Source organism: Tachysurus vachellii, chromosome 4, assembly GCF_030014155.1.
Source record: "Tachysurus vachellii isolate PV-2020 chromosome 4, HZAU_Pvac_v1, whole genome shotgun sequence".
NCBI lineage: Eukaryota > Metazoa > Chordata > Actinopteri > Siluriformes > Bagridae > Tachysurus > Tachysurus vachellii.
Genome location: NC_083463.1, coordinates 19,608,140 through 19,623,600, shown reverse-complemented (window position 1 = coordinate 19,623,600; position 15,461 = coordinate 19,608,140). Strand labels below are relative to the sequence as shown.

Genomic DNA, 15,461 nt, shown 5'->3' with positions numbered 1-15,461 from the left:
GAGAGAGAGATATTTCCAAAACCCTCAGTACATTCTCCTGAGTGCTGCAGTCTGTTTAGAAAGATTGCTTTCTTCTCTAAGGGGAAAGAGCAGTCTCTTGAGCCAAAGAGCCAAATTAGAAGAAAAACGAGCGCTGTCTGTCCATGCCTTGCAGACAAAGTAAACTGTTAGATCAATAGATTCCTCATTAGTATTTGTACTTAGGTGTGTATATATGGTTATGTGTTATTGCCCATGTGTATTTCTCTGTTGTAATTCATGCATCTGTCATCGTGTTAAGCCTTTTGTTTGTTTACACACTCCTGCATATGTGTGCACAGGCATGTGTATGTTTCACCCCCCCAACATTATTCATCTGCCTGGAACACTCCCAGGGGAGGACAGAGTCCTTGTGATATGTCAGTAAGGGCTGCTCAGTGCTGTTTGATGTCTTGTGCAGAGTTGACAGCCATCTCTTCCCTAGGCCATTCTTAGTATTTGCCTTTCCCTTACACACACACACACAACTCTATATGATATCTGTCCCTTTTCATCAGATCGAGCTCTTATGCCCAAATACCACAGGGTTACCAGTCAAACATGGCATGCTGGAAAGCCTGCTCCATGTGTCAGTCTGAATGTAGGCAAGGCCAGGAGACAATACCAGATTAGGAGAGAGGTCAAAAGTTGGAAGAAATATGATCTGAAACAGTTGGAGATGAAAAGAAAGAAAAGGGGTCAGAGCATGTTCTGGGTTTTAGTTTGCCCTTCCCTTTCTAGAAGACATGAGGACATGGCGGGTTTTACAGGGTATGATTAGAGGTTACTTCCAGGCCAAAGCTTCAGCTACCTAGCTTTAACATCTTTAACGTGGTGTGTTCTCTCTCTTTTTTTTAATTCACAGTGGGTTTACCATAAAGGACAGAGGTCTTAAAGGTTATCAATAATCTCTCTGTTACTTTTCCTTCTCACACTACTGTTAGCTATGATGTACTGTTTCTCTACTCAAATTCTCTTCTATTTTATCTTTTTCATCATCTAAATTCCCTCCTTTCCTCTTCCAGCCTACTCTGGCATTCCTTCTGTGACTTCTTCTATCTTCTTTCTTGATGTGATATTTGATGTTTTGGCACAATCTCACCCTTAATTGGACTAAACATTTAATGAGACATGTGGGTGTGTTCAAACAACGGCTGCTGTGGGTCACTCTAGCGTAGCGGTGTCCAGTCTTATCCACAAAGGGCCGGTGTGGATGCAGCTTTTCATTCCAACCAAGCAGAAACCACACCTGATTCCACCTGTTTAATCAGTTGTTCTTGGCTTTTAGTAGACTCTGGTGTGGCTTCTGCTTGGTTGGAATGAAAACCTGCACCCACACCGGCCCTTTCCGGATAAGATTGGACACCGCTGCTCTAGTGTGAAGGCAAAAATAAAATAAAGCCCTCAGGCTTTACTTTGTCATTTAATTTCATAACACAGATGCTTAATCAATCAATCAATCAATCAAATTTTATTTATAGAGCACCTTACAACAACCAAAAGGAGCACAAGGTGCTTTCCAGTAAAACAGCAATAGACAATAAAATATAAGAACACAATGAACATAAAATAGCAGTTGAATCAGGGCTACATGTTAAAAGCTTGTATGAATAAGTGAGTTTTCAACTGCGATTTAAAAACACTCATCACAGTGATACATCGTATGTGTGCTGGAAGTGCATTCCACAGCTTTGGTGGACTGCACCTGTAGCATTAGTAAATGCATTAATTATTATAAAAAATTATTATGGGGCAGTGGTGGCTCAAGTAGTTAAGGCTCTTGGGTTGGCTCAAGCAGTTAAGGCTCTTGGGTTGGCTCAAGCAGTTAAGGCTCTTGGGTTGGCTCAAGCAGTTAAGGCTCTTGGTTTTTGAGCCCCAATGCTGCCACTGTTGTGCCCTTGAGCAAGACCCTTAGCCCTCTCTGCTCCAGGGGCACTACATCATGGCTGACCCTGTGTTTTGACCCTAACCTCCAAAGTTGGGATATGCGAAGAAAGAATTTCACTGTGCTGCCTAAAATAAAGGCTTCCTCTTCTTCTAATCACTAAAACTATACGGACAAAAACTTATAAACTGATCCTCACACATATCCAGGCCTTCTACAAACTGTCTTTTTGGAAATATGTCCTTGCACGCTCTAACATTATAAGATCCCTTTACTGTCATTCACCTAAGTTTTTTGGGTGTGTGTGCAAGTGTGTGAGAATATGATATATTGTTTCTGATTCTGTTCTAAATCTATAGCAATCCTGACCAGAATTAAATGGTCAAGGAAGAGCAATGAATGAAAAAAGGTGACCATTTTCCGTAAAAGTGAATCGAGCTTTTGAAAAACTGCTGCGTCGTACAAATAATACTCACAGTGCTTTAAAATGCATGAAATTCCATTTTATTATATACAGAAAGACTGATGCAGTTCAGTTTACACAAACTCAAATCACTGCATTTTCAGTACTTCTGTAAGTGTGTGTGTTTAATTTTATCCTCAGTAGGTATCCTAAAAAGTAGCTATCCTAGAAACTAAAAATACAACACAGGCAGGACGGATAAAGATTCAAAGTAAAGGATCTAAATAACTGTATTTAGTGTAAATACTGTAAAACAGTGTATGTGTCTATAGTGCATATGTGATGTTAGTTTCTCAGATTGAACTGAGTTGCTGTATGAAATATATTCGTCTTGGCTGTGCTCCAGTGAAAATCATGCTTTCTTATGTTTTATGACATGAATAGTATGACATAAAACATAAGGTGTGGTTATTTAGTGAGCAATAATGACAGAAGCATATTTCAAATTACTTAATTGTGAAATTTGGCTCATTCTCTTGACCATACTGTATTTTGTGTACCTGGATCTAATTCTGTCAATTTTGAGTTAAGAGTAAAGAATTAATGGGGGGCACGGTGGCTTAGTGGTTAGCACGTTTGCCTCACACCTCCAGGGTTGGGGGTTCGATTCCCACCTCCGCCTTGTGTGTGTGGCGTTTGCATGTTCTCCCCGTGCCTTGGGGGTTTCCTCCGGGTACTCCGGGTTTCCTCCCCCGGTCCAAAGACATGGGCATGGTAGGTTGATTGGCATCTCTGGAAAATTGTCCGTAGTGTGTGAGTGCGTGAGTGAATGAGTGTGTGTGTGTGTGCCCTGCGATGGGTTGGCACTCCGTCCAGGGTGTATCCTGCCTTGATGCCCAATGACGCCTGAGATATGCACAGGCTCCCCGTGACCCGAGGTAGTTTGGATAAGCGGTAGAAAATGAAATGAATGAGTAAAGAATTACAGACTACAAATCTCTCATGTTCATGATGCGGACCAGTGACCACTGCAGGAATCTGTGCAAGTTTTGAAAAAGATTTTATACCACAGTGCTGTTGAATGCTCATTTATGGCATTTAGCAGACTCCCTTATCCAGAGCAACTTATATTTATATTTATTCACATTTACACAACAGAGGGTTACGGGCCTTGTTTAAAGAACTGTAGGCCAATGTCTTGACCACTGATCTACTACATTCCTACTGTATGTGCAATTTGATCAGAAAATGTTGATACATTTTTATAATGCAGCACATCTCTGACAGCATTTTCCTCTGCAAGGTTTATATCAATATGTTTGTTCTAATATATCATTAATGTGATTGTTAAAAATCTTCAAACTTGATGGATGGTGGATCAAAACTGGTGTAATTGGTGACATGGTAAAGTTTTCTGTAAGGAGACATTTATTTAGCTTTTGTTGATATTACTCTTGAGTGTCAGCACACCATTGAAGATGTTTAAGGTTTTCTGATATGGAAACATCCTTAGAATGGAGAACTTTTTAGCTTCTTAAGAAAATGACAAGATGCAAGTTTTGTTTTATTGAACAAACATAATGAGGTTTGATTAGAATTTGGCTATGCAGTGTTTCTCTCAATATGAAATCTCAATATGAAATCCAACCTGACGTCATAGAAACTCTTTCTCTCTCTCTCTCTCTCTCTTTGTAGAAGTGCATGGGGCACTACATCCCTTTGCCAAAGCTGCTTTTAAGCTGTCACATGAGGCCTTTTACTTACATCTCTGTCCCTTTTCTGATTTAGTCTCTCTCCTTTAAAAAACAAATATGCTGTGTTGCCATCCCTTAAATTGGATCAAACTCCATGCATTTAGCAGCTAGAGCTAATTTGATTTCACTGCTGTGCCACAAGAAACCTGAACCAAGGAGCTGCTGTGTATGAGAGAACCAAGTGTAAGAATGGCAACCAAACAAATCTTGCTTCATTGGGTCTGTTGTATATGAGATTATGTGATGAGTAAGCAACTTTACAGAGTACACAACATAAACTAGGACTCATACTTTTTTATGTTTGGATTCCTTTTCAGGAATAAATTAAAAAAAATGCAGGTGCAATACTGTAAAAATAAACGGATTCATTTCTTTTTTTGATTTAGCAACCTTAAGCATTAAAAGGTGAAAAAGCATTTTGAAATATTAACTGTTCAGTTCAACAAATCCCACTGATATCATTCCCTCTCCATAGAGGCAATCTAAATCTGTTATTTACACTTACACTATTTTTGCCAAACTGTCCTGAAGAAGGCACTAATACAACAGACTGTATGTCAAGTGGCATACAACCAAAAGAAGGTCACATGAGACTTAATATTTCTGTTTCCCCAATTTAAATACCGTTCATTAAATATGCACATGGGTATTGCTGCGTCATTGATTTGTTCTTTATAACATTAATGAGTTGATTTTAAATAAATAGTATTAGCTGGCATTAGAAGGCTTGGATAAAGTTTCAGTGGAGAAAATGACCTCAATGAAAGACATTAGCTGATCGTCAATAACTCAGTGGGAAATAACTGTTATTTTTCCTCAACTAGCATTTTATTATCCCATCCTACCTCGTTGCTGTGTGCTTCCAGGAAAGTGCACTTCAGGATAAGTTTTTTGCATTTAAAATGTTTTACTACTAGTAAATGATGTTTCATTACTTACAGAGGACTTTTATTGTAGGAATATGCTGTGGTTCGGGCAAAGTCTCGTCGTTTTCTTTGCTTTGATCATTAATCAAGGAATACATGCATATTGTAGTCATTTCATATTGCCTGTTTATTAGCGCAGTAACATTCACTAGCCTTAACATCACATAATAGTATCTGGTTTCAAAATGAGTAAATTAGCTCAGTATTGAGTCAAACCGCATTAGCATTTAACAATAATAAATCTGACATTTCATTTTCTTTCATTTTAATCCAATTATAATAAAATATCACAGACATTATCATGATTCTGAAAATGAGAACTCTGTGGCCTACTTATTAGGAGTTATTCCAGATGAATCTTTTTACCTGACCAGCTTAGGGCATCATGAATGAGCACAAATTGTCATTTGAATGGACCAACAGGAATTCATGGACAAATATGTGGCTGAACATATGAGCAAAAAATGCTTCTAATTACTGCCTCATCCACAGGGCTGCTTTCCTTGCTTCTCATCAGTGTGATTAATTGTCCAGCTGAGAGTGCAGGCAATGTTAATGCTCATTGTTATATGCAAAATACAACCTCCATGCCCCACTTTGTCTCTCTGCTCTCTTCTCTGTTCCACAACCAATTTACTGTACAAATAGAGCCCGGTGAGGAAGGACAACATGGCACAATTCATAACAATATGCTACAGGTTATCATCAAGCAATTCCACTAGCCCGAATACTAAGGATGCAGCGGGAGGCACAAAAACTGTGCCATGCTTTAATGAGCACAATTTATTATGGTAAATCTTTCTAAGGTCACATTTTAGCCTTTAGGTTTAAAAAGAAGGGGTTGCATATGTCATTTTTCATTTGAAGTATACTTAAAAACTGCAGGGATTATATCCCCCATAGAGAACCGATCAAAATCACAACATTAATTTAGCATGCTTCTGAATATTAGATACATTCCTCAGGCTTATGCGACTGTATCACATCATTATACAAGCCATACTCATTTCTCCCTTATCATAAATCAGAATTAAATCTATTATTCAATATGATTAGAAAGTGCAAAACATGCTGGTGTTAACTCAGTGTAGAGCGTGACACTGTTTACTACTATTATAGTAAAGACCAGATCAGCTCCTCAGACCAATACACAACTGACACCCACAAAGGCTGAGACCAAGCCAAGTTCAGGGCTTATACAGAATAAAACAAGACCATGAATAAAGCATTTCTTCACTTCACCGGAAAACTGTTTATGATTTAAAACCCAGAATGTATCAGAGATGGCGGCATTGGGAATCTATGCCGTTGAAGCATCAGCATTCAGTGCTAAAGGAAAGTGTATTGACTTACAGTATGTGTTTGTTGACCAGTAATGAAACACAGACTGATCTTGAGTCAGTGACTTTATGTAATATGTATATAGGGAAATTCTTATATTCAGAGTTGGTTACACAAATGCTTCTGTCAATTTTCTGGGCAAACCAGCAGCCCATTCAGATTATACAAATCATCTGTGTGTACTTACCTAATTCCTTCCTTCCTTCCTTCCTTCCTTCATTCATTCATTCATTCATTCATTAATTATATTTTAAAAAATGGAAATTAGTGAAGAGTGATGTAAGGATAAAGAGCTTATCAAAATCTTATTTCATTCTATAGCAGGAAACCATAGCAGAACTATATCTATAAATTCAAATAAATTCACAGACTATATTTATATATATTTTTGAAGTAGAAGCATTCAAGTGCATTTTTTATAGCATCTAGACCACTGCATTTAAACGTAAACACTTGCCTTTAAGCCTGACAAAAAGCCTGTTCTCTGCTGTAAAATGTAACATGGTGTAGTATACCAGCAAGACAAATAAAAAAAGACTAATACATAATGTATAAATGGGAAGAAATTGGAATAAACATCTAATAGGATTTTAGTGCTTTGTCAGCACATGACTGCAGGAATAATCTCATTAATTAACATGAATGTGGTTTAATTTAACAGCATGGATTCAGCTTAAAATAATATAGGACATGAACCAGCTCCTCCTAATATTTGGTATGTTGTTTCTTTTATGTTATATACTGCCATTTGATGGTGCACACAAAATTATTATGCATAAACAGGATATAAGCAATTTTATCATACTTCACTATTTTGAGTGAAGGGAAACAATGCCTTTTTTTTGGACCAAGCATTCATCTCCTAGCCTTACAGCTCAACAGAGCAAGGACATTGCTGGATATACTGTATCAGTGCTTCTGTAGATAATCACAACAAAGTGCTTCTGAAGATGTAAAAAATTGTGGCTGGTTACAGGGCCATTGTTTCTAGGGCTGGGGCAGGTTGGACGTTTAATGCCCCAATAGTCAGAACTGGCAATTATAACATTCCTATATTTATACATTATTTGTCTTCCATAGCGAGTGTGAGTTTATCATAATAACTCAGTTACCGATATATCAATACTAAAAGCCCCCCTGTGCTGGTATCCCCAGCTACCGCCTTGCAATTCAGCATGTGGGATGTGGTAGCCTAGTGGTTAAGGTGTTGGGCTACCAATCAGAAGGTTGTGAGTTTGATTCCTAAGTCCACCAAGCTGCCACTGCTGGGCCCCTGAGCAAGGCCCTTAACCCTCAGTTGTATAAACATGAGATTAAAAAAAATGTAAGTTTCTCTGGATAAGGTTGTCTGCTAAATGCTGTAAATGTAAGCACGTGATTATTGCTGTTTGACTGAGAGAGACAAAGAGAAGCGCAATGGTGCAATTTTGTATTGCTGGTGAGAGACGGAGTAAATAATAAAACATGTATTCAGAAGGAGGTAAACTAATATGGTGTAATCTTGCTAACAACACTCCATGTATTCTACTGTAGCTAGCTAGCTAATTCATGAAAATTTTGCTATAACTATGAACTACCAAGTTATAACAAAGTTGCCTTGTGTGATGTTAGATAAATGTCATTTTTATAACGGTTCCCATTATTATTATCAACAATGAGGATTGTGAAAGGAATAACTGATTTTATATTTTGCTTGCAAAAAATGTTTTTATATGTTTCCTTATTCATCATGCCTCGTGACCCTCCCCACACCCTGCTCCACATGTTCATACCAATTCTATGCCCAACAGCTGGTTTACTTAAATTAGTAGCTGTTTACTGGGTAAAATATAGTCTTGTGTATTTCTAGTGTACTGTAAGTAAAGATTTACTTTTTGCTTATTTTGCTTATTTATCAACTATACTAACAGAGTTGACAGTAAAAATGTGTTCATTACTGTTCTCTGAACACTTTAAGAAAAGCATTATATGTAACATGAAGCATTATATGTAACAACAATATTTTGGTATAAATCGTAATTTCTAGGACAGGTCATTTTGATTGATGTGTTCATTCATTTCCATTTACTGTAAAGCTGCAAACGTACAACTGTTTATATTTGTTAGAACTTTTGTAGATTTTACTTGAGAGAGCACTGTGCATTTTTGTACGGACTGTACAAACAATTCTTGCAACAACTTTTTAGTATGTTTTTAGTGCCTGTTTTGTTATTTACATTATGCATAATAAATACATAAAACATTATGTAAATCTTCTGTGCAGTGGGTTGCTTATGACTCACTGCATCTGTATTCTCAGCAGGAATAACACCAATCATGGCATTACCTTCTTCTTTTTATGGAATCCATGCTAATACAAATGTTTGCACACCTGATTTACCGTTCTTCTCACTGCAAATGTGTTTAAGTTTTGATTAAGGAAGATAATTTTCAACAGTTTTTCAAATAGTTGTGGAGTAAACAAGAATATGACAGACAGACAGCTGGACAGACAGGCTGTCAGGCAGACAGACACTTTAAAAAATACATCTACAATTGCGTTGTACTTCCTAACCTGTGTGCTACCATGCTTGACCCTACAACAGCACTGCACATTTGCTCTTTTCTGTGATTCCACTGAAAAATTGACTGACTGTTTAGTAACGAGTGCAAATCTTATTTGACGCAAGCAAAAATTAATTATAAATGGAAAAGAATGTCCTTACAATAATAACTATTTTTATTCAAATAAGCGTGATATTAAACATATTGCCTTCATATCTAAAATAATTGACCAAAATATCCAATTATTATTAAAATTAACATTAATGAATTTTACTATTACTAAAAATATTTAAGAAATATTTTTAAAACCAGACCAATAAGCTGTTTTTTATATATTTTATATATAATTATATATTTTTGTATTTTATATATACTGTATATATGTGTATAATCCAAAGAGCACCATACCCATGGCGATGCATGGTGGTGGCAGCATTGTGCTATAGGGCTGCTTTTCTTCCGCTGGGATTGAGGCTAGTCAGGACTTCATGGACAGCTATAATTCCTGCAGGCTTCTGTAGCACAACAGTGGCCCAATGACCAAAACAGTCAACATAGGAGTTGCTTCAAAAAAAAAAATCAATGTTTTGGAGCGACACCAATCAGAGCCCAGATTTGCAAGAATCATAACAAAATCCTGTGCAAAAATTTGAAGAGGATCATAAAAAAGGAAAGCCCCTCACATCACAATCGAAAACTCCATTTCACAGCATGCACTGCGGCTTATAACCCTCGCTACACTCCCCAAGACACTTGCTCACTTCTACATTCACAATCACTCAGCAACACAAGTGCATTCATTCAGGGTAAGTATAGGTTTTATGGTGAAGCATGTGCTCAGCTAACTGGTTGTTCTTGACTCTGTTTGATTACCTGGTTTGACCTACTACAGTATAACATCTCAGGAGTTCTTCGCTAGTCAGCTGTTTGTTGTTTGAACACTGTGAAGGCAGCACACTGAAAGCTGGACTTCAGAAATATGCAGTAAATACTGATGGCCATTGTGACAAGAATCTCTCATCTTGTTTACATGCATGAGCTATTGGCTGGCTAGATGGAAGCCTTTAACTCGTGTGTGCAGGATACATTTTTTTATGTTTAAAACAGTAAAAGATTGCTGGCTAAACTAAACTAAAGAACCCAAACCTAATAAACCTTCTATCTGAAGCTTTTTTGTTCCTCTGTAGGAAATAAATATCTTGCTAGCTCCAGCAGAAATGTCTCACCTGGGGGATATGAAGCTAGTGAATATTTCAGATTGATATCTCTGCACTCTGTGATAATCAACTAAAGGTTAATGCGCTATATTGGGTGTGGAGGAGTAATATGCCTCCAAAATGTGTCAGCACAGGTGTGCATGGAAGGTAGCACTAACTGCTTAGCTAATAATCTCAGAATGGAGAGGGAAGACTAGGCTTCATTACACATACAGTATGAATGTAGCTTCTGGCATAGAGCCCTGTAGTAAAGTAATAATTTTTTGATCCCTGGTTTATTTATTTATTTTATTAATCAAGACCATACTGGTGGGTAATTGGATCCCGGTGTGCCTAAAGCTGTTGACAGAGAAAGATCTCACACCATGACACTGGTGACACAAAGTTCACACCATGACACATAAAGTTCGCACTGTATATTATGTAAGTGCATCAGCCTCTTGTAATGATGCATGCAGTGGCCACACACTGGTCTTTCTATAGAAAGCTGCTTACTGATCACTCCATAGCAACTTTAAAACACCATAGTCTTGCCTGGGAACATATAATATAACATTTAAATTGCACAATACAAATATACAGTATTGTAAATAAAAAGCAAGACAACAGGACATACGTGCATATGGACTTACATGCATATACTGACTGTTTAATAAAGAGTGCTGTAAGGATAAATAGCTTATTTGAAGCAATCCCTATAATTTTATTCTAGACCATTACAGGAAGCTACAGTCGGAATAAATCTATAATTCAACATAAATGCTCATGAATACTAATTTTCTTATAAATGGAAAATAATGTATATAAAATACAAATTTTTTTTTTATTCAAATAAGACTGAAATGAAAATGATCAATTTCATAACTGCCATTTAAAAAATTGACAAAATATCCAATAATTATAATTAAAATTAATACTAATGAATTTTACTATTACTAAAAATATAAAAGCATATATTATTAAGAGCAGACCATTATAATGTATAAATATAAATGTTACATATAATATAACATTTAAATTGTGCAACACATATACCGTACAGCTGAAGCCAAGTTAAGTCAATCTGGGTCTTTGGTATATTTCATTATGTAGTCATTTAATACACAATGGGCCCCATTTATCAAGCTATTAGTGATGTTCTGTGTAAATGTTTGCATAAGCCAAAATAAACTAAAAATATTAGGCTGGATTTACAAACGTTTCTGAAATTTAGATTTTGCCATGATTATTTTAATCTCCCAAAATGTACAAAGCGACAAAGCACTTTTTACAACATATGAACAGATCATTTCATGTAGTGATGCCCACAAAGCCACATAAATGCTCAAGTTTACAGAGAACTGCGAACATGAAATGAACGATCAAATTAAGGTGACTTACACACATTTATGACGGGCTAAAGCTGTTAACACAGAAGTTGTTATTTATCTTGTGTCAGCTTTGTTCGATTTGGATTTAATACATACTGTATTTCTGTAACAAATCAAAACATAATCAATGTCACATTCAAAAACAGCACTTAGCCGTAATAGTCAAGATACATTTAAGATATAGTGGTCAATATTGTTGTCACTATTTGTGCGTTGTAGAAAGGGGAAACACTACATAATTTTTCCAGTTGTTGATCCTTAAGACCTGCAACATAACTTTTCAGAATTTACTGACTGGGCTTGCAATCCTTTCTAAAAAAAACAGTTAATATTATAAATTGCCTTTGGTACAAAGTGTCAGAACTATCCATTTTTTTCAATTGGAAAAGGTCCAAACTAGGAGCAAAGAAATAACGAAACAATTTTGACAAAAGCAGAAAAGGAATTGGCTTTAGAGTCAAACTGACAGAAACTGATTGCCAGAGTTTGCCTCCAGTGGGGTTGTTCAAATGTGGAAGGCCAGAAGGGTCAAATACAAAGATCATAGAATTCATGTTTACAATGTTCTCCTTCCAGGTTTACTCCAAACCACAGAAGGAGAACTAAACTCAAGCATCAGCTCTGACCGACACATACAATGTTTTATGTTAAGATGTTTGGGGAAATTTGGTTTTGGGGGCAAATGAATGTGATGTTGAATTACCATAATTAAACATTTATATGCACTTAAACCAATTCAACTCCAAAATTATATTTAGATACGTTTAATACTTAATATATTAGTATATGTATTAACATATTTTGAAAGATTATGATTTTCTACGTGAAACTATTGATATAAAAATAGTTTTTAGAAATTTGACTGGTTGGTTCTATGATAGTATTTTCTGTCTGCAGCTTTTTACCTTCCTCACATTGTTGTAAGGAAGGAATAAAAATACATTTATGCTTAGTGTTATTACTCAAGTGCTCAGTGTTATTACTAAAGCAAAGGTTGTTGGGTTGGGAAGGATTCTTATTTTATTCATGTTTACCTATAATTGTATTCTTAATTCAAATTCCAGCTGGATTATAAAGGAATTAACTATGAATTCTTTAGAGTGTTAAAAGGATATCCAAAGAAAAATGACATTTTTAGTGCTAGATTTGCTCAGTGATCGTCATACATTTTTATGAGGTTCCTGTGATCATACTCACAACTCTTATTCTCCATATATTATGAGCTGAATTTTTGCCAACAAGATCTTCTTTTGTTCCATCTGTCCTTCCAAAAGGGTTCTGATTTCTCTAAATGCTTGCATGTGTAGCAAAATGTTCTACCTCTTCAGAAGTGTTTGGGATGGATTTCAATTGCACTCCTGTTCTGAGGTTGTAAAAGTGATTGTATTCACATCATATGGAAGTGCCCCTGTCTAACATTACCTTATTTCCAGTACGCCGTGTGAATGCCCATGATGTAAGAGCTGTTTGCTGTGACCGCACGGCAGGCTGTTTCTGTCACGCAGGGTTTACTTGGGTCTATCTTATTTTTTAGTGTGAATTGAGTGGCCTTGTGGAATGCTTTTAGATTCCATGGGAGTGTATTTTGCACACCATTGAGTTCTTTGTGATTCACCATTTAAAACTATTCCATTATTTTTTACAGCGTTTGTTTTAAATAGTCTTGTTTGCGAATTTGGCCAAGATATGTTGCAGCGGGTTTTGTTTTCTGTATGACTGTTGTTTTTGAAGTCTGCCTTTTGCATCTGCATCAGATGAATGACCAGTAAATTTAGAGTGTATTATCGTAGATGTTATCCTGTTTTTGTGACTTATCGTCAAAACTGCTTGAGAACTATTTGTGTGATTGTGTGACTGGACCGAGCCATTAGCACAACAGTTTTAGCTGGCCTGCTGCCGTGCATGTGTATTTGCACTGATTTTGCACTTTAAATCTAACTCTTTCTCCCAGTTGGCGAGACCCGTGGTACTGGCCGAGTCAGTATTCAGGCCTGCTGCTTGCTGCCTTATTATCCCCAAATTCAAACAGTCAAAGGTACAAATGTGAATCTCAGCCTGGAGTGGTGCATGATGGATTATCCCCCTAGCCATTACCAGTTGTTTTTGTACATATATTTTTTTTCTTTTTTCTATTTTTAATTGTTCCTTTTTCCCTAAAAGCAATGATGTGGTTGTTTCTCATATTCAACTTGTGTCTACTACTGTACCTCACCCAGCCGTAACCGAACCTTGTGCCTTGTAAACTTAATGTGAAGGGTGAGTCCCCGGTCCTAGGCCCCGGGGTGGCGTTGTCAGTTACTTGGGTTAACAGCCCAAATTTAGCATAATACTTCTTTATTTAGGTGACTAAAGTGGTAAGGGCTGGGCATTTTACCCATCTTGTGTCTCCATGTGCTCTGCAATACTGTACATTTTAAAAAGTGCATCTCTGTGCTTCTTGTTTGGTGAAGGAGTTTTGTGTGGAGGCTGAGGTGATTGCTGTGGAGTTCATTGCTTACTGTTCTCAGTGTCACATTTGGTCTCCCTGCTTTCAGTTCAGCCTACACCTTTTGTTTCAAGTGGCAAATTCCTTCTCTCTTAGATTAATGATAGCATGGTAAAAGGGTGTTGTAAAATCTAGCAAATATTTGAATATATATGATGAATAATATGTGAATAAATTTAAATACTACATAGTGAAAGCATATTAAATAAGGAAAAAAATCAGAATACATATTTCTAAACACAACCTAATTACATTACTTTTGAATATTTCTCTGCATTGCTCATAAAAAAATAAATGGCAAAGTGCAAACTGTGCAGTCAATTAGACAATATGAGGCAAAATTGCTCCTTTCAAATCCAACAGCTTTATCAATGCAGGAAGCCAGTACCAAAAAAGTATGTCAATGACTTCCAATCAGTCATGATGAGATGAAATCCATGAGACTCTTTAGAACTGGCAGTTATGGGCAAAACACAAATGGTTTGCCAGTTTTTCATGAAATGATATCTCGGTTCTTGCTTTTATGACTCTATCATCCTGTGCTGGTGTGCAGCATGTTTGATCAACAGTATTTCTTTTTTATGAAATGGTAATATAATAATAAATAACTGCAAAAGCTTTATCTCACCTTGCCAGGTTTTGCATCTTCACAGATGGAGACTTCATATGGGGTGGCCAGCTCAGGTGGATTGTCGTTCACATCCAGAATACGAATGCTAACTACAGTCTGAGAAGCCATGGACTGGTTATCTGGAGAGAGAGAGCAAAAGGATGAGGAAGACAGAGATAATAAAGGCCATGAGCAGGTAAGAATGTATAATCAATATTAATGTTTATTTTTCGTTTATTTTTCCCTAACCGCAGGTTTCTGATGTAAATAAAATGGAATATTTTATAGTCAATAACAGAAACATATGAAATATATATACTATAGGTGATTATCTGTGTTTACTATAGAAGCCAGAAAGATAACCACAAACCTATTATTGTCCAGTGGTTCCTTCAGTAAAGCTGTTTCGCATCATTTTCCTAATACTGTATATACCTCATTGATGGCAAGCTTTTAAACCTTGCACTTACCTGTCATATAAAGTCTGAAAAAAAAACATTAAGAAACAATTTATATACTCAGATTTAGTGCAAAAGAAAAGCAGGATTTAGTTTGATTTTATTCCTAATTCCTCTCCACATTTTGAAGTGAACTCATGATTGACGAATCCTATTTTTTGATCAAGCTTGGCTACAGAATGTGACAGGCAATTTTAATAATTAGAACAGCTTTAATCACAGCCTCTAAAAACCTCCTGAATATAATTTTATTAAGCTATTGAAATAACCGGGGAAACTGTCAGGGTTACATTCTTGTAAAGCTATCATGAAGACTCAGGATATACGACAGTAAATATGCAGTCGTATCATTTATTTTGTAAAAGTTTTTATTTACTCTTTAGCATATTGAAACCACAGCAGTGATGGTACATCAATGTGTATATATATATATATATATATATATATATA

The 15,461-nt window shown here is 36.3% G+C and overlaps 1 protein-coding gene across 1 annotated transcript in view; it reads right to left on the bottom strand.

Annotated features, from left to right (window-relative positions):
- The window catches only part of LOC132844609 (cadherin-22), a 105,195-nt gene that overhangs the window by 16,748 nt on the left and 72,986 nt on the right, over nt 1-15,461 (bottom strand). The window contains exon 8 of the mRNA XM_060868232.1: nt 14,572-14,693. Within this exon, the coding sequence (XP_060724215.1) occupies nt 14,572-14,693 (122 nt within the window). The remainder of the gene's footprint in view (nt 1-14,571; nt 14,694-15,461) is intronic.